Source organism: Corythoichthys intestinalis, chromosome 12 (genome assembly GCF_030265065.1).
Source record: "Corythoichthys intestinalis isolate RoL2023-P3 chromosome 12, ASM3026506v1, whole genome shotgun sequence".
Taxonomy (NCBI): Eukaryota; Metazoa; Chordata; class Actinopteri; order Syngnathiformes; family Syngnathidae; genus Corythoichthys; species Corythoichthys intestinalis.
This window is the reverse complement of record NC_080406.1, coordinates 31725660-31744471: the sequence shown is the minus strand read 5'-3', so window position 1 is coordinate 31744471 and position 18812 is coordinate 31725660. Positions and strand designations below refer to the sequence as shown.

At 37.1% G+C, this 18812-nt stretch overlaps 1 protein-coding gene across 1 annotated transcript in view; it reads right to left on the bottom strand.

Moving 5' to 3' along the window:
• Positions 1-15116, bottom strand: part of LOC130927472 (TBC1 domain family member 8) — a 32410-nt gene extending 17294 nt beyond the window's left edge. Inside the window, exons 1-8 of the mRNA XM_057853331.1 lie at positions 14612-15116; positions 8279-8389; positions 8098-8216; positions 7804-8032; positions 7090-7330; positions 5240-5447; positions 4977-5174; positions 1130-1276 (exon numbers count right to left, since the gene is read on the bottom strand). Of these exons, the coding sequence (XP_057709314.1) occupies positions 1130-1276; positions 4977-5174; positions 5240-5447; positions 7090-7330; positions 7804-8032; positions 8098-8216; positions 8279-8389; positions 14612-14738 (1380 nt within the window). The 5' untranslated portion in view covers positions 14739-15116. The remainder of the gene's footprint in view (positions 1-1129; positions 1277-4976; positions 5175-5239; positions 5448-7089; positions 7331-7803; positions 8033-8097; positions 8217-8278; positions 8390-14611) is intronic.
• Positions 15117-18812: the final 3696 nt, after the last annotated feature.

Below are 18812 nucleotides of genomic sequence, written 5' to 3'. Positions count from 1 at the left end.
ATGTGTTTCCTTATTTTGTATGTCTGAACTGTAATTCTACAGGGTGTAGATTACCAATAAACACCTGTAAAATGAACTGGAGTGTCATATGTTCTCTACACGCACGCACAAATGTATGCATACACGCACGCAGTGATAAAACGCAGCCGGGAAAATGATCGCCCTCATTTTTATTTACCTTGCGACAAATGGACTCACTGCATATCGCGACAGGCTTGGTAACTTCAATAAAACATGTCGTTAGTAAGTAAGATGGATTTACGACCCCCTACCCCCTTAGAAATGTTCTCCCTTCGGATCTACACAATTCAAGTAGGTCACCCCTTTTGACTTCAAAATGGCGAATTACGCCGAAAGGTGAGTGATTTTCATGCCTGCATGAAATACCCCAAAATCAACAGGAAGTAACTGAAAATCAACAGGTAAATGACCTTAAATAGCCCAAAATTACCTCATTGTCTGGCATTGGCTGCCAACGACGGCCACTCCCACTTCAAATGGATTGGACGTCTACTAGTGATAAACTCATTCCAATTCGCAGCAGAAGCTTGTTTTTCTGGTTATTAGTTGTTTGTAAAATATCCTAGAATGATTTCCTGACCAATGTATCAATAATCGTTCTATTGTCATATCATCGTTATCGTGAGCTTTGTATCGCAAATTGTATCGTAACGTAAGGTAGCAAGAGATTCCCAATCCTAGTCATGATATGATGCAGTCCGATATCTCACAGACGTAAACAACAGCATGACGATAAAACGATTGCACGATAATCATAACTGGTAACTGTTAGCTATACATGGCAATATCCATGTGTCTGTTAGTGGTGGAATTGCACGAAAAGATTTTTGGAATATCAAAATCACGATACTCCGTGATAAATATCCGCAATGAAATCAATCGTAGCTATTGTGATCCGACTCTACTGAAAATGACAGCACAGGTAAGTCAAACTCTTCCTTTTTTTCTTTTTAAAGATAGACTTTCATTTTGAGTGGGCGGGCTGGCAGCGATCAAACTGCCAGAACTCCCAGTCAAAATGGATTGGACATCTATTGCCATCAATGGCAGTGAACATGTTAAAGAATTATTATGCAATAATGATACGGATATTTGGCCTATGTCTGACCTTGTTGTTCATTCCTGGTGTGCTGTGATGAAATGCCGTCATGAGAGCTTGACTGTTGACGGTGTTCCGAAGGACCTGTTCCTCCATCTCATCTTCATCCGAGCACGCAGTGTCGTAGTAGAAGGTGTAGTAGGGATTGGAACAGCTCTGATGCAGGAACAACAACATTATGAGCGACCCTCTTATATTAAAAATGTCATGTTCATTTTTCTTTTCACCTACAGAAAATTCAGTAACTTCAATTAGTCTACCAAGCATGTTTTGGTAATTTCGAAGGGAAAGTTGGGTACCAGTTGGACCAAGGATCTCTGAACTGCGAGGTGGACAAGCTAATGTGTCGTCCGGCGTGCTCCCTTAACTGATAGAGAATTGGTTCATTGAGCTATCTGTTAATAAAACTGGAAAATTGTAAATATTACACTTACAATTTTTTGCATTTATTTTACAAAATAACAGATTTGTCTGTTATTGATAGCTTCTATTTTTTTTTTTAAAATCATTTAATAATCAATTAGATGATTAATGTAAATGTACTTTAAAACAAACAAACTAAAAATGTTTAAGGTTTGTGTATACATTTACATTTAGGATTTCCGGACTTTAAGTTGCAATTTTTTTCATATTTTGTCTGGGCCTACGACTTACACTCAAGTGTAACATGTTTTTTTTTTCACTCTGACAGCCAGTTACATTTTGTTTTTTATTAGGGCTGTCAAATTATTAAAATTTTTAATGGAATTAATCACAGCTTAAAAATTAATTAATCGTAATTAATCGCAATTCAAACAATCTCTAAAATATGCCATATTTTTCTGTAAATTATTGTTGGAATGGAAAGACAAGACAGATATATACATTCGACATACTGTACATAAGTACTGTATTTGTTTACTGTAACAATAAATCCACAAGATGGCATTAACATTATTAACATTCTTTCCATGAAAGGGATCTACGGATAGAAAGACTTGTAATTCTTAAAAGATAAATGTGAGTTTGTATATTGTGACTAAATATGGCCATCTAGTGTATTTGTTGAGCTAAACGAAATGTTTGAATAGAGTTTGACCAAAGTCTGAGTATTATTTTGCATAGCTATTTTGATTGGGAATGCCAGTTCTCTTTGGGTTGAGCACTTTTCTTTTTGTAAACATTATTTTTTTGAAGAGATAGGAATATTATTTTTGTTGTGCTTTCAGTAAATGATACTGTAGCGATTTAACTTTTCCGCCCAAATGCATGATGGGAAGTTGGGCAACCATGACTGTCAGTGGTGGTTGCAAATTGTATATCTTCTCTGCATTGTGTATGTATTTCATGTGTATGTTAAAGTAATTTGTGTTAAAATAATGCAACTTAAATTTACTCATTAAATCCAGACATTTGTTCTAGAAGTTTTCAAAATGTTTCTTTAGTAGTTTTTAAAAACAAAGGTTTGAAACAAACGGTGTATCACCTGAACAAATGCATATGCACTGCAAAAACCCACCTCCTTAAAACTAACCAAAGAAAAAAATCCTTTAATTCCCTTGTTTTCAATGTAAATCTATTAGAAATGAGTGAAATTATCTGCCAGTGCTTCAAGTAAATTTTACTCAGATTTCTTAAAATAAAAATACCTAGCTGAAAATAAGACAGACTTATTTTAATCAAAAAGCTTCTATATTTAATCTTTAAAAAACGTATTTGTCAGAAATGTTCTTAATTCAAGAATAGATATTGTTCAAAACATTATTTGAAAGCATTTTTTTCTTGATTTGGTGAAAGATGACCGACTTTTAGATTTCTGGGCTTAGGAACAAATAGTAATATTTACTAAAAATAAGCGGAAGAATCTGATGCATTAATCTGTTAACTAGCCTTTAACCTTTCAAAACAAGACGAAGAAAATTATTCCACTAGATTTAAGAAAAAAATATCAGATTAAGACATTATAATGTAAATTTGCAGTGTGAAAGTTAGTACAAGTCAATACAGATTTATTTTGCATTAATCATGTAGCCTATCAATTTTTTAGGTTCTTATTGACCACTGTTCACCCAGCCTGTTTGGTCTTATTAATGTCTCGTCCCCAGCAAAAAGTGTGCATGCAGGTTGTGCTGTTATATCGTCCCTACCAATATTGAGACCAAACCTACGCCCTTGCTTGTGCTAAATGGAATATGAAATATTAAAAATGCATTTATTCAGTATGACATGGCAAAATTACTCCATAGTGGTCAAAACCGTCCACTTCTTGCACCTCCTGAACTACAGTGGGGCAAATAAGTATTTAGTCAACCACTAATTGTGCAAGTTCTCCCACTTGAAAATATTATTATATTATTATAAATCTAATCTTTCAAGTAGGAGAACTTGCACAACTGGTGGTTGACTAAATACTTATTTGCCCCACTGTATATTTTATGCCATCAGCTTTTGTCATTTTCCTGCCCGCCCCGGCTTCCGAGACGGAGGAAAGAGCGTAAACAACGGCGGGCTGGTAGTGCTCGTCACTGGGAACAAACGGCGAAAATAGCCCATGCTCAGTGGGAAAAAAAACGTCCGACATCGGCGCACAGAGCTGTGCGTAGCCAAGCCGAGGAAAGCGCATTCTCCACGGGCACGCGAGGAGGACTGATGGGGCTGGGTCAGCCAACCCGTCATTGTACTGGGGGCACGGCGGGCTGCCAGGGCTCAGCATCAAGCCAAGGAAAGCGCATTCTCGGCGGATCAGTAAGTCTAGAGGATGTTAAACGCTCGGACAACTTTTTATTTACAAACAGTGCGTGACATCTAAGTAGGTTTAATTGAAAATAATGTACTGCTTTTCCTGCTGAGTGTGTATTATCATTACAAAGTGTGTGTTGTCCTTGTAGACGCTACAATATGTACTCGTCTGTATATGTTCATTCAAAATTGTTGGAAACTTTTATTTTGGACAAAAACCTTTGAATTGTACAGACAAAAAACATTTTGAGTAATTGTCGACTAAAACTAGACGAAATTTGTATGAGATTTTGTCGATTTAAAACGAGACTAAGACAAACACATTTTGAAATGACTAAAATATGACTAAGACTAAAAAGTATTTTTGTCCAGAAGAATAAGACAAAAATTAAAAGAACTGCCAAAAACAACACTGCTCCAGTGCGATTTATGTTTTTTGTCCTCTTCATTGTTCATTTTTTGGCTGATGAGACTTATAGTCAGGTGTGTTTTAATAGTCCAAAATATACGGTAATTCTAAATGTATTTATTTAATTTTTTATAAACTACTTTGTTTGAATCTTAAAATTCGTTTTGACATATTTTAGTCTCATAACATTTAATGAATTCATAATCAGTTGTTTGTATTTACTAATTATATATCTTTAATTAATAAAATATATTACCTGATTAAAATTACTTCCGTCTAATTTTAAAGTCTCATAATCAAAATAACTAATAATCAGTTGATTATAACTATATTTCATCAGGTCTTATAAAACTATACTGACTGATTATTCAAATTACTTTTGACATATTTCAAAGTCATTCATATGTATGTTACCATATTATTACATCAATATCATACTTGTTGAGTGAATATTTAGATATTAGATGATGTTTTTAATCAATTTCCACTTATCTAATTTACTAAGAGGCAAATTGTTTTATTATTATTTTTACAAATATGCTATGTTTAATACTTACTAAACTTTGAAATATAATGTGTCTTTTTAAACGTTTATTAATATCCTATATGTTTATCTAATTTACTGATAAGGCCCCTGAATTCTTTTTTTTTTTTTTAATGAGTGAATTTAACAATTTAGCATGTTCGGATACTAATTTTGTATTGAGGAAATAATGTGCACTGTCGTACCGCAGTCCTCTTCGCACTCCTGCTGGTGCGAAACGCCGACTGTTTGAGGTGCAACGATCGCAACCGGCAGTCCAGACTCTCCACCAGGTCGTCACGCTCTTGCAGCTCTATGAATTGGAAGGCCTTCTTGGATCTTACGCTCACTATCACTGGGTTGGGAAGTGCACACGTGCTCTCCGCCTTTTCCACGGACACCACCTGGACAAGTGTTCGCCTTTCAGCAAATCTTGTTGGAAACCATCTGCACAATATCAAATCCCCACCTCTGAAAGCGGTATGAGGAGAAGGCATTGTCCCTCCTCCCGGCTGGAGAATCCCAAGTAGCTGTCTGTAGTGTAGAGCGTGCCGGCCGTGTGGCAGCGGGCGTGCGGCGTCCACACCGAGCACGAAGCCACCTCGTGGAGTCGCTCGCTGCGAGGGAGGCGAAAAAGCGCCAGAACGTACTCCCGCAATGCTTGCTCCTCCAGGATCCTGAAGACAAGGTGAGATAAACTCTTAGGCCATGTCTACACGTAGCAGCGTATTTGGCAAAAAGAAGAACTTTTTCTATTGTTTGGCCTATCATCCACACGCACACGCACATTTAAACGAGGGTTCTTGAAAACTGCGCCCAGAGTGAAGATGTGGCAATTCTCCGTTTGTGTTGCCATCATGTGGACACTGATAACCAAAGATTTAACTGTGAAAACGTCACTGACTGCGACAAACTTTTCCCTACGTCACACATGAGACTAATGTTTACACTTGGAGTAAATTAAATTTTTATTAAAATTTTTGCTTATATTTATTTACAAACTCTTGCAGTGCTTCATATTGAAAAACACATGCGAAGGATTGGGGTATTATGGACAATTATTTTTCGCGCATTGTTATGAATGTACTTTAAAATGAATGAATGCAGTTGGCTGTGGAAGCTTTTTTTTCCCTGACGTATTAGGGCAGAATCCTCGGTTTAAAAAATCCCACAAAAAACAGCTAGGTGTAGACAGGGCCTTAAAGTCAGTTTCACTTAGCACAGGTAGGTCAAACTAAGTTGTTTTTTTTTTGTTTGTTTTTTTAAACTCATTGGCTGCCATTGACGGTGACAGAGGTCCATTTTGACTGGAAGGGCTACCAGCGATCATTCGATCGCAACCAGCCCTTCAGTCAAAATGGATGTGAATTGGAGACGTGAATGAATGTGTTCATTTAAAAAAAAAAAAAAAAATTCTTTTTTTATATTAAAAAACATGTCAAAATCTTCCTCACTGCAGACAACAATGAAGATTGTTGAAGGGCCATTAAATCTGACAATTATAGCTGCCACGATGAATAGACTAGTCACTTAACAAGTACGTATTTGGATATGATTTATTTAGAGAAATTGTTGTCCTAAAAATTGTCTATATCCTCTTTTTTGAAACTGTTACAAGCAGATATTCTCTTGTTTCTAGGTACATTTTTGGATTAAAAATGGCAAAGGGGAAAAATCCTGTGAAAATTCTTATTAACCATTTAATACATTATTTATAATTCAAAAACAGAAAAGAATAAATATCCTCTTTAATGTAAAAAGAATGTTTTATTCATTTTTTAAATTCAATTGGTTTTTTTATCGATATTTTCAAATAAAAAAAACAACATCCGTGAATATCCAAGTTTATTCATTCATTCATTCATTTTCAATGCCGCTTTTTCCTCACGAGGGTCGCGGATGTGCTGGAGCCTATCTCAGCTAACTATGGGATTTTAAATAAAAATACTGAACATTCTCTATTTTTTGTAATATTTTTTTGCTAAGGAAAAAACGTGAAACCTTATTTTTAGTGAGAAAAGAGAAAAATGACCTTTTAAATTGGAAGCTGACATTTCAGCGTCTCCATTTTAGAGAAGTTTTAGTCATTTTCATTGATTCTTTAAATTTGCATGGTATATATTTCTTTCCAACTACTAACTCACTGACTGCCAATGTCGGCAATCAACGTCCAGTCTATTTGAACAGTTTAAATGGATCGAACATCTTCTGCGTCAACGGCACCGAAACATCATTCACTGCCAACCCTCCCAGCTCAAATGGACTCGATGTCTATCGCATTTAGTGGACTGCACACAAAACTAATACCCCCTGTCTGACCTCTTGGTGATGCGAGCCGGCTGCTGCAGCACTCGGTCCAACTCCAGACCTTCGCTGTCCAGCAGCCGGCGCAAGGCGATGTCGGCCAGCTGCCCCAGTACTCCGAAAGCCTCGTCCAGGTTGAGAAACATGGAAAAGTCCCTCTGCCGTTGCCTGGTGCTCACCCGGACAGCTTCGGTCATGAAGCCGCCAGAGACCCGCTCCAGCCGAATCACATCCGCCCATGGAATCACAAACTTGACTGCGAAGAGGCGAGAACATCAACGCTTATTGGATTTTGAAAACTCAAGGATGGGCCTGATCTTGAGTAGAATAGATGAAGTAATTCACAGCAGTACAAATCATCTAATTTAAAATATTTTAATAATAATTACTCAAAGAATTTGAAAAAAAAACGTAAAAACAAAAAAAAAAAAACATTCTGATGTGTATTAAAATATGCGTCAGTTGTTGTTAGTTTGATCATTTGAAACAAATAATAATCAAATGAAATACAGAATGGATGTAAAAAAAAAAAAAAAAATAGTCGATGAAGTTTAGAAAACTACATATACATTACAAAAATATAAAATTTAATATTATTTTAAAGTGAAAAACGGTTTAAATACAGACATTTCAAATCAACCAATGTAAGGCTATAATGAAAATAAATTCTGCAACAAACGATGCTAAGGTAAAATTCCAGATGCTGGACTGCACTTTTCGCCTGCTCACCTTCCTTTCCCAAAAGAAAGGAGTAGAAAGCCATGTGGTTGATACTGAGGTAGAGGAGGCCCTGGCGCGGCACTCGCCCCTTCCATGTGCAGCACGAGTAAAAGGTGACCAGCTTCTCGGACGTCGGCAATCCGAAGTGGCGTTCGAACTTCAGCAGTGCCTCGCGGAACTTCTCAGGGTCGTCCTCCTGGGCCGCCTGACGACCTCGGGACTCCTCGGCGATCAGACCCTGCACCGGACCAAAGACACGTGGCTTTCCAATGGCCCCGTTGGCTTGTACCGTACTTGTCCCACCTTGACTTTTCCTCTGACAAAGCTAGCCACGTCCTCCTTGTTCTCAAAGACAGACAGCGAGTGCAGCAGGTTGTGGGCCAGCCAATCCCAGTGCTTGTTCACTTCCTCCATGGCGGCTCCTAGGGACAGTTGTGGCTCCATGACCTTTACCCAAAGCATGTCTATGTTCAGGTGTGCTTACCACTTGCGATGATCCAACTAATTTGCGAGCCCGGAATCTGGAGGAGGATTCGGAAGGGCGTCACCCTGGCATTGGAGTCCAGCACTGTGTCTAGCGCCCCCACCAGGAGGCCTGCACAATATACACATCAGAACATCTTTGACCTTGCATTGACATTGAATTTACATTAGATTATAATTAGGGCTGTCAAATGATTACAATTTTTAATCGAGTTAATCACAGCTTAAAAATTAATTAATCATAATTAATCGCAATTCAAACCATCTATAAAATATGCCATATTTTTCTGTAATTTTTTGTTGGAATGGAAAGATAAGACAAGACGGATATATACATTTAACATACTATACATAAGTACTGTATTTGTTTATTAAAACAATAAATCAGCAAGATGGCATTAACATTAACATTCTGTTAAAGCGATCCATGGATAGAAAGACTTGTACTTCTTAAAAGATAAATGTTAGTACAAGTTATAGAAATTTTATATTAAAACCCCTCTTAATGTTTTCGTTTTAATAACATTTGTAAAATTTTCAATCAAAAAATAAACTAGTAGCTCGCCTTTGTTGATGTCAATAATTACACAATGCTCATGGTGCTGAACCCCATAAAATCAGTCGCACCCAAGCGCCAGCTGAGGGCGACAAAATACAAAAAAACACAAGTAACAAGTAGACATGACACTGCTGCCATTTTAATCTGTTTGAGCGGGACATGTGCGTTAATTGCGTCAAATATTTTAACGTGATTAATTTAAAAAATTAATTACCGCCAGTTAACGCGATGATTTTGACAGCCCTTATTACAATGCAACTAACTAATTCCAAGATGACTATAATGACTTTCTGACTTTTGTTTAGAAAGGTTTTCAATTCCTATATTCAACAGCTATAAAATAATTAAATATGACAAAAAAGTGAAAATTACTTAATTTCACTTTAAATATAGCTGTGTGACTTTAAATGTACCTTTAAGTGGAATCTATACAATTGGCTTTTACTTGTTTGTTATATTTAACTCATTGACAGCCAAAGACGGTGATAGTGGTCCAAATCTTATTGGGTGTTTAGTCCCGTTAATGTGTTTTTGATCTAAATGTTCTTTTACAAACTACAACAAAAACTAGGTAAACACTATACATTTACCAGGGCTGACCGTAAATAAGTTAACAAGCTATGGACTCACACATATTTTCATTTAGCTTGTGTAAACGTTAAAGCTACAAAAGTCAAAATGGATTGAAAACACATCATCATTAATGGTAATAAAATATGATCATTCACTACCACAGCAATTAAATAATCTTTTTCTTTCTTTTTTACACTTGACCTTACTTCTTTTTTTCAAAGACTGTCAGATTCTTTCATTTCATGTGTGAAAAATGCACTCTTGACCTTTTAGCTTCTTCAGCTCTTTTTTGCTGTCCAAGTCAAGCAACTTGAAGGTGTGCCGTCGAAACCTAGCAACGCGCACAAAGGCCTCCGAGGGAAGGGGAACATTCCGGAATGTTTTCCCTGTCCTGGCTGCCCATCAATTGTGAAAGTAAACCAAGTACATCTTTTGGAAGCCGTCCATTGCTCCAAAATAAGCCTGTCAGATGTCTTAATTGGCTCAAGTTTGCATAAGAATGTCCTTACACTACACAAGAATCAGGCTATTTAATACAGTAACTTCCCATAGAATCGGGATATCCACGACTTAAAAATATAAGCAGAACTGCAATGTTAGCTTAGCATTAGCTTCCGCACTCGCTGTTGTTGTGGGTCGTTAGTTCCTCCTCATGAATTTATTTTTTACAAGAACACAAATGTAGAGTGAGTGGACGCTTATCATCAGAGAGGAAGTGAATGATGCTTATGGGACTTCCAAACAAGAGGGAAGCCAACTTTCATTTTTCTTCTCTATTGTTAGAAGTGGATGATATAAACTTACCTTGAGGCTTCAAATGAAAACATTCTCGACTGTTAGCAGTGTAGTTTGAGACAAGCTGTACAATTGCTTAAACTTTAATCTGATAAAAGTTTGCAACACAATAGATTATTAATCTATAATTTTCTTCCATAATTAATCAGTTCAACAGTGCATATGGCGGAAAACAAAGACAAGACTGAAAAAGCAGTTTCTGCTCTTGCACTACTCTTTAACAGAAACTGCTGTATTTTAAGCCAAAACAACTGTTGTGTTTGATAGAACAATATGTCTATATGCTGCCATAGCAGATTCATGGCGCATTAAGCCCCCGAACTATTTTTAATTTGTCCGTTTTACCCTAGAAACCCCATTTACAGACGTGGCTCAACCGCTTTTGTTTCAACCCAGCCATAAAACTAAGGTAATTCATTATATTTATTATTCAAAATGTCTGTCATTTTTAGCATAGAATCATTCATTGATGTCTAATATTTCGTTTTAACAAAAAATGACTTTAAAAAAAAATATTCACTCGCATATTTTAAACTTTTAAACAAATTACGTCACAATGAAAAAAATGTGGTCTGTAAAAAAGTCACGAATATCCACCTCATAACTGTCGCTTAATTGTATTTTTTTTGTTACCGTCACATTTTCCCCAATATTTTAGATGATAAATAATCGACCCAGACAAAAAAATTTGAAAAAAACAAAAACGTTTAAAAGGGTAAATTAGGGCTGTCAAAATTATCGCGTTAATGGCCAGTAATTATTTTTTTAAATTAACCACGTTAAAAAATTAACCACGTTAAAATATTTGACGCAATTAACGCACATGCCCCGCTCAAACAGATTAAAATTACAGCACAGTGCAATGCCCAAGTGCAATGTTTTTGGAGTTTATCGCCCTATGCTGGCGGTTGGGTGCGACTGATTTTATGGGCTTAAGCACCCATGTGCATTGTGTAATTATTGACATCAACAATGGCGGGCTACTAGTTTATTTTTTGATTGAAAATTTTACAAATTTTATTAAAACAAAAACCTCATGGGGGGTTTTAGTATAAAATTTCTATTACTTGTACTAACATTTATCTTTTAAGAACTGCAAGTCTCTCTATCCATGGATCGCTTTAACAGAATGTTAATAATGTTAATGCCATCTTGTTGATTTATTGTTATAATAAACAAATACAATACTTATGTACCGTATGTTGAATGTATATCTCCATCTTGTGTCTTATCTTTCCATTCCAACAATAATTTAGAGAAAAATATGGCATATTTTGTAGATCGTTTGAATTGCGATTAATTACGATTAATTAATTTTTAAGCTGTGATTAACTTGATTAAAAATTTTAATCGTTTGACAGCCCAAGGGTAAATATATGAAAAACAAAATCTCGACCACTCCTTGATGTCTGCAATTTCTGCATCGCGACCCTTGTTATATTACCATGTTTTACCCATAAAATCCCCCAAAAAATCCAGCAGTGGCCATTCACAGCTGTGTCTTCACACTCAGAGATACATGCTTCATGGAGTTTTTGGATCAAAACAACAAACAAGGTAAGTATGCGAAAATATCTCGTTAAAGTCATGGCGTCTTTAATTCTGCTCTAGCGTGCTCTCACCTCCTGATAGGGTTTCGCTGTTTGAATGTTGTTGTTTTTTTAAATGCCCTCCTGTTCCAAATTGTTCTTCCCCCAGAAAATTGAGATTTTAAGCTTTCCAATGATGTATCAGACATGCATATCGGACAATTTTGAAAGTTAGCCAAATTGGGGGTCTCAGAGCGGAACTTCAAGTCACTTGAGTGTTTTCCGCCATATGATTTGATTAAACTGGGTGTGTCAAAACCTTTTTCAAGTATAATTTTCCACCCTGAAATCAGCCTGTATTTTTACCCAGCTGTCATTTTTTCACCATTTTGTGTTTTCATTATTGTTATCATTTTTGAAAAGTTACATGCTGTCAGTGTTTTTCCTGATCCAAAATTGTGACTAAAAATTAGGCCTGCACAAAACATCGTTTGAACATCGCCATCACAATGTTCGCATGCACAATAGTCTCAGCGCAGGACGTGCAATTGTTTTTTGTTTTTTTTTTGTTTTTGCTTCGTAAAAGCAGCAAGTGTGCAGAGACATGGCCTGCTGGATCCCTTTTATATACAGCAATCTTCATCATTGACAGATGAACCCCCATAGCCTGGAATAAACACTATTTATATGGACACAATGTGGTCATGGTGAGTCAACCGAAGTTTTCCAAAACAGATCTAATCAAGTCATCTGGTGAAAATTCTTCCAGTTTTAATATCGCAAAATATATCGCAAACTAGGGCTGAACGATATTGGGAAAAATCTTACATTGTAATTTACTGGGGGTTTGCGATATATATTGCAATATTAAAACTAATAGACTTTTCACCAGATGACTTGAATAGCTTTGTTTGGGAAGACTTTGGTTGATTCGCCATGACCACATTGTATTCATATAATACAGTTTAGTCTAGGCTAAGGGGATTCATCTGTGAATTATGAAGACTGATGTATATCTGTGCACTTGCTGCTTTTATGAGGCAAAACAAACATTTGCGTATTCAAAAACAAAAAAAAAACTATTGCACGTCCTGCGATAGGACTATTGCGCACGCACATATCGCGATGGCGATGTTCAAACGATATATTGTGCAGGCCTATCGAATACACATGAAAAGTTGCAATGTCGCTTTTTTCCAATATCGTTTAGCCCTACTAAATGTGTTTCCCTTGAGGTGACGGCCTTGAAAATCACATATCATTTTGGCTGCCATTGACAGCGCTAGACGTCCAATCCATTTAGACCAGACATGTCCAAAGTCTGGCCCGGGGGCCAAATGCGGCCCGTGTTCAAATTTCATCCGGCCCCCAGCCTCTGTCATAAAATCAATAATGTCTGGCCCGCACACACTTAATGAATTGGTCAGCAGTACTGTTACCAGCAAATGAAGTAGTTTACACACTAAATGCTGCTCCTCATTTACCCACTAAAAGGCAGCAGCACTCTAAGCAACATTACCCCGTGTGACCCTTTACTTACAATTTTCTAAAATGGCGACAATCAACAAAAAAAAGTTGACTGCGACAGCCAACGCTTCAAGGATAAGTGGAAATTGGACTATTTGTTCACTAAAATACGCAACAACTGTGTCTGTCTCTTTTGCAAAGAGACAGTCGCTTTTTTTAAAAGTTCAGTGTGAGGCGATATTGCCAAACAAGGCACGCTGACATGTATGACAAGATTACAGGGTAGCTACGCAGCGAGAAATTGAAGCAACTTGAAGCCAGTTTTTCACAACAGTAGTATTTTGCAAGAGTTCGAGAGTTGAAAGAGAGCGCCACAAAGGCTAGTTGCAAGATTGTTGAAATTATTAATTTAAAAAAATAAATAAACAAAGCAAATGTGACACACAAAATGGGTTGCTAAAATTTGCTTAAATATATTCTTCTTCCTAAAAGACGTCAGCCAACGTCGGCCCCCCACATTTTTACCAGACCGAATCTGGCCACCTTTGCAAAAAGTTTGGACACCCCTGATTTAGACTGTCAGCCTAAATGGATTGGACGTCCACTGCTGTTAATGGGACAGAAAGATGAGCATCACTGTCAGTCCTCCCAGTTTACAAGAAATGGAAGTCTATCAGTGTCAATGGCAAGCAATTAGTAAAATACTATGAAAAAAAATCTACTTTAGTGTTACCACAGTGTATTTCCGTTTTTATTCATTTTAATTTCATTTATTTAGCTTGTAATAACATTGTTTTAATTCATATTCATAAATGTATTTACAATTGTATAAAGATGAATTAGAAATGAAATATATATACAGTATCTAATTGCTAATATTTAGTTGTTGTTTTTTAAAAGACCAAAATAGTCACTTGCAAGATAAAATGTTAACGGTCTTATCCATCAACTTTTGAATAATTGTCCAATGTAGTAACCACTGTCCCCGAAAGAGTTTAACTATTTGAGCAACAAGTTGTTATTTTGTGTCACTTGATAATAGAGAAGTTACTTCTTACTGGCTTTTAAATCACACTTTGTGCCTCGCAGAGCAAGCAAAACAAATGTGTCCATTGTTAATCATTGTCCTAAAAGAGACTCTAAATCCACGGTCAGGCAATAATTGGCAAAAGCAAGGCTGAAATTTGACTCCTGGCACGGGTCACTCGTATGACTTGTTTGCTGCCTTTTTAGAAACTCGGATATGAGTCGAAGCGTTTTAATTGAGTTACAGATCGACTTGTTGTTTTGGATTAGGGTATTTTGGAGAAAATATTGTTTTCAAGAGCGTGATGTCCCACCCACTCCCCCCCACGCACGACGCACGCCCTCCATGCCCACCCAGGTGTACCGTATCTCGGTTTGTACTGACCGCTAATCTTCCCGGTGGGCTCCCCGCGGCCTCTCCTCCTCTGCAGCAGGAAGAAGTCATTGCTCCGCTCGGTGATCCACAGCTTCAACGCGTTCTTCAGCGCCACTTCCTCCGGGTTCAGCCACATTTCTTTCTCTCAGCAGGGTGGGACCACCACCAGAGGAGGGGGAGAAGCTCGCCGCCACCGCCACCGCCGCCGCCCGGGAAGTCCACCCCGCCGGGCTAAAGCGGCGAGTTGGCGGCAGGTTTCATTGTTTTCCTCTCGCAGTTTGAACACTTTTGACGTCGGGCTCGCCCGAGTCGAAACTCAACAGCTGGACATGCCGATCAAAGATTGTCTCTAGTGCTCTCGCGCAAGATGTATTACTCAGTTGTAATAATCAGAACAATAGCCCACGTCATTTGCTCGCGCTATCTTTATAGTTTCTGCATATGATCGTTCAACAGCAATAATTTAATACAAAACAATAATATCAGAGGGTGATTATGAACAAAAGGAACTTAGAGAAAGAGGATATCCATGCTTTAACTCACAGATATGAACGCTAGCTACGACACGCCCCTTTGGAGTGCGTGCCTGTGACGTCAGTAAACTAGGAGGGGCAAAAACGTCAACTCATTCAGTGTTAATCCAGTGATTGTCAGCATTTTATGTGTGTACATACAGCAGTGCTTCTCAATTACTTTCTTTTACGCCCCCCCAGGAAGACGTAAACGTTCCGCGCCCCCCCCCAACTCTCTGCCACCACTGTAAATATACTATAGTATCATTTGTATATAAAATTCTTAATATTATAAGTACAACTTTGCATAACATTGTGTTATTTTTTATATGAAAGAGAAAAGTAATACAGATCAACTTACAATAAAGTGTAAAAAAAAAAAAAAAAACAAAAAAAAACACATCATTCAGTAAAAATACATTTTTTGACCGTTTAATTAAATCAATAAATAATAATAAATTCAAATTTATTAGCAACATCAAGCATGAAGACAATATGCCAAACAATTAGACTGAAAAAACAAAAAATTAATAGAACAAAAACGACATGACAGTGGGCAGAGGGACAGTTTTTTTTTTCTTTTGCTGCAGGCAGTATCAGCTCCTTTGCTATGGTGTGGGGTTATTTTGCACTGAGCAACTTGGTATGCCACTTTATATGATGCTAACCGTGCTCGCTGGTTTACTGATGTAACACTGACAAAGCGGGAGGATTGCTGGCAATATTTGGCACTCGCTGAAAAAATTAATTCCTGCTGTCCGCTGCGAACATTTTTAGACAAAGTAGACGGACTGGTCTTTCCTCGTCTCCCACTGTACTAAAAGACAGCCAAAAGCTAAATGCTACATATGCTTCATCATATTTCCTTGTCTTAGCTTTTCATATCTCCAGTTCTCTTTGCTGTGTGCTCTTGTTTGGTTCAAAAGTACTGCACACACGCTGAAAATGAGAGCGGCACTGCCACCCACTGAGTGGATGTGCAATTACACTTTCTCTAGTACGACAAAAAAAGAATGTTCCCCAAGGTCACATGCACCACCCCCAGCATCGCTCTGCGCCCCCCCTGGGGGGGTTCGCCCCACTATTTGAGAAGTACTGACATACAGGTTGTTCTGTGTACTATATAAGTGATAAATAAAGCTGTGTTTAACTCTTTCAGAGACAATGGACACTACAGTGGCAAGCTATTCAAAAGATGGCACTCAAGACCAGTAACCCTTAATGGAAAAAGTGACCATTTCTGATTTTGTTTTTTTTGTGTTTGTTTTACACTTTAGACCAGACATGTCCAAAGTCCGGCCCGGGGGCCAAATGCAGCCCGTGGTCTAATTTCATCCGGACCCCAGCCTCTGTCATGAAATCAATAACGTCTGGCCCGCACACAGACCAAATAAATTGCTCAGCAGTACTGCTACCAGCATATGAAGTAGCTTACACACTAAATGCTGCTTCTCATTTACTCACTAAAAGGCAGCAGCACTCTAAGCAACATTACCCCGCGTGACATTTTACTCCCAATTTTCTAAAATGGCGACAATCAACAACAACAAAAGTTGACTGCGACGGCCAACGCTTCAAGCATAGGTGGAAATTGGACTATTTCTTCACTAAAATATGCAAAAACTGTGTCTGCCTCATTTGGGAAGAGACAGTCTCTGTTTTTAATGAGTTCAATGTGAGGCGATATTACCAAACAGACACGCTGACATGTACGACAAGATTACAGGGAAGATACGTAGCGAGAAATTGAAGCAACTTAAAGCTAGTTTAATTTTACAGCAGCAGTATTTCATAAGAGCCCAAGAGATGAAAGAGAAGACCACAAAGGCGAGTTGCAACACTTTGTGGAAATTATAAATCAAAAAAATAATAAAACAAATGTGACACACAGAATGGCCTGCTAAAATTTGCTTAAATATATTATTCTACGTAAAGGACGTTAGCTAAGGCCGACACCCCTGTTTTGGACCTTTAACCCTTTATAGGCTAAATTACTACTTTTGCTCACTTAAAACTATTAGTACTTTGTTATTTTATGTATACACACACACACATTATATATATATGTATGTATATATATATGTATATATATATATATATATATATATATATGGCAGAAAACACAGACAACACTGAAAAAGCCGTTTCTGCTCTTGCACCCCTCTTTAAAATATATTGTATTTGTGTACTGTATTTTTATAGCCAAAATGAACTGTTGTGTTTGATAGAACAATATGTCTATATGCTGCCATAGCAGATTCATGGCGCATCAAGCCCGTGAACTATTTTTTTATTTGTCCGTTTTACACTGAAAACCCCTGTTTACAGACATCGTGCAACCGCTTTTGTTTCAACCTAGCCATAAAAAGAAGGGAAGTAATTGTATTTATTATTCGAAATGTCTGTCATTTTTAGCTTAAAATCATTAATTGATGTCTAATATTTAGTTAAAAAAAAAAAAAAAAAAAAACTTATTATAAAATTATTCACTCGCATATTTTAAACTTTTAAACAAATTACGTAACAATAAAAAAATTGGCGTCTGTAAAAAGTCACGGATATCTACCACATAACTATCGCTTAATTGTATTTTTATCGTTACCGTCGCATTTTCCCCAATATTTTAGATGATAAATAATCGATCCAAACAAAGTGAAAATAAAAAAACTTTTAAAAGGACAAAAATATATGAAAATCTCGATTACTCCTTGATATCTGCGATTTCTGCATCGTGACCCTTGTTATATTACCATGTTTCACCCATAAAATCCCCCAAAAATCCACCTCTGGCCATTCACAGCTGTGTCTTGACACTCAGTGATACATGCTACATGGAGTTTTTGGATCGAAAAGAGGTAAGTACGCGATAATATCTAATTTAAATCATGGCGTTTTTAATTATGGCTCGCGTGCTCTCACCTTCAATGCCCTCCTGTTCAAATTTTTTCTTCCCCCAGAAAATTGAGATTTTAAGCTATCCAATGATGTATCACACATGCATTTAGGACAATTTTGAAATTTAGCCCAATTGGGGGTCTCGGAGCGGAACTTTAAGTCACCTGAGTGTTTTCCGCCATATACAGTATTTATTAATGCAATATAAACAAAATCCAAAAATAATATAATTAAAATGAATAAGAACAGGAATTCACACCGGTTACCGCCACAAGTCACACTCTGAAGTAGTTTTATTTTTCATAGTATTTAACTCATTCCATGCCATTGACGGTCCAATCCTGGGAGGGGTGCCCCCCAGCTCTGGAACTCCGTACCCCCTGATCTTCACAGTATATCTACCCTTTCACTTTTCAAATCCAGACTTAAAACACACCTGTTCAGTCTTTCTTACGCACCATGATCCTTAGTTCTGTTATATCTTTACATCTCTTAATCGTGCTTTTAATCTTTTTATGATTGTTTTGTTGGTACTGTGATTCCATCTCTCTTGTGAAGCATCTTTGTGTGGCTTGAAAAATGCTCTAGAAATAAAATGTATCATTATTATTAAATGTATTATTCATGTTTGCTATACTTGAAATATACAAATCAACCAGTTTACAGATAAAAATTGATTATTTGTCCCTCCCAACATGGCGACCTTGTGGGCACGTCAGATAGCTGGCTGCTTTACTCACTTCCTTTTTTTAAAAAAAAAAGAATTTTTTAATTGAACAATAATATAACAACAACAAAAAACA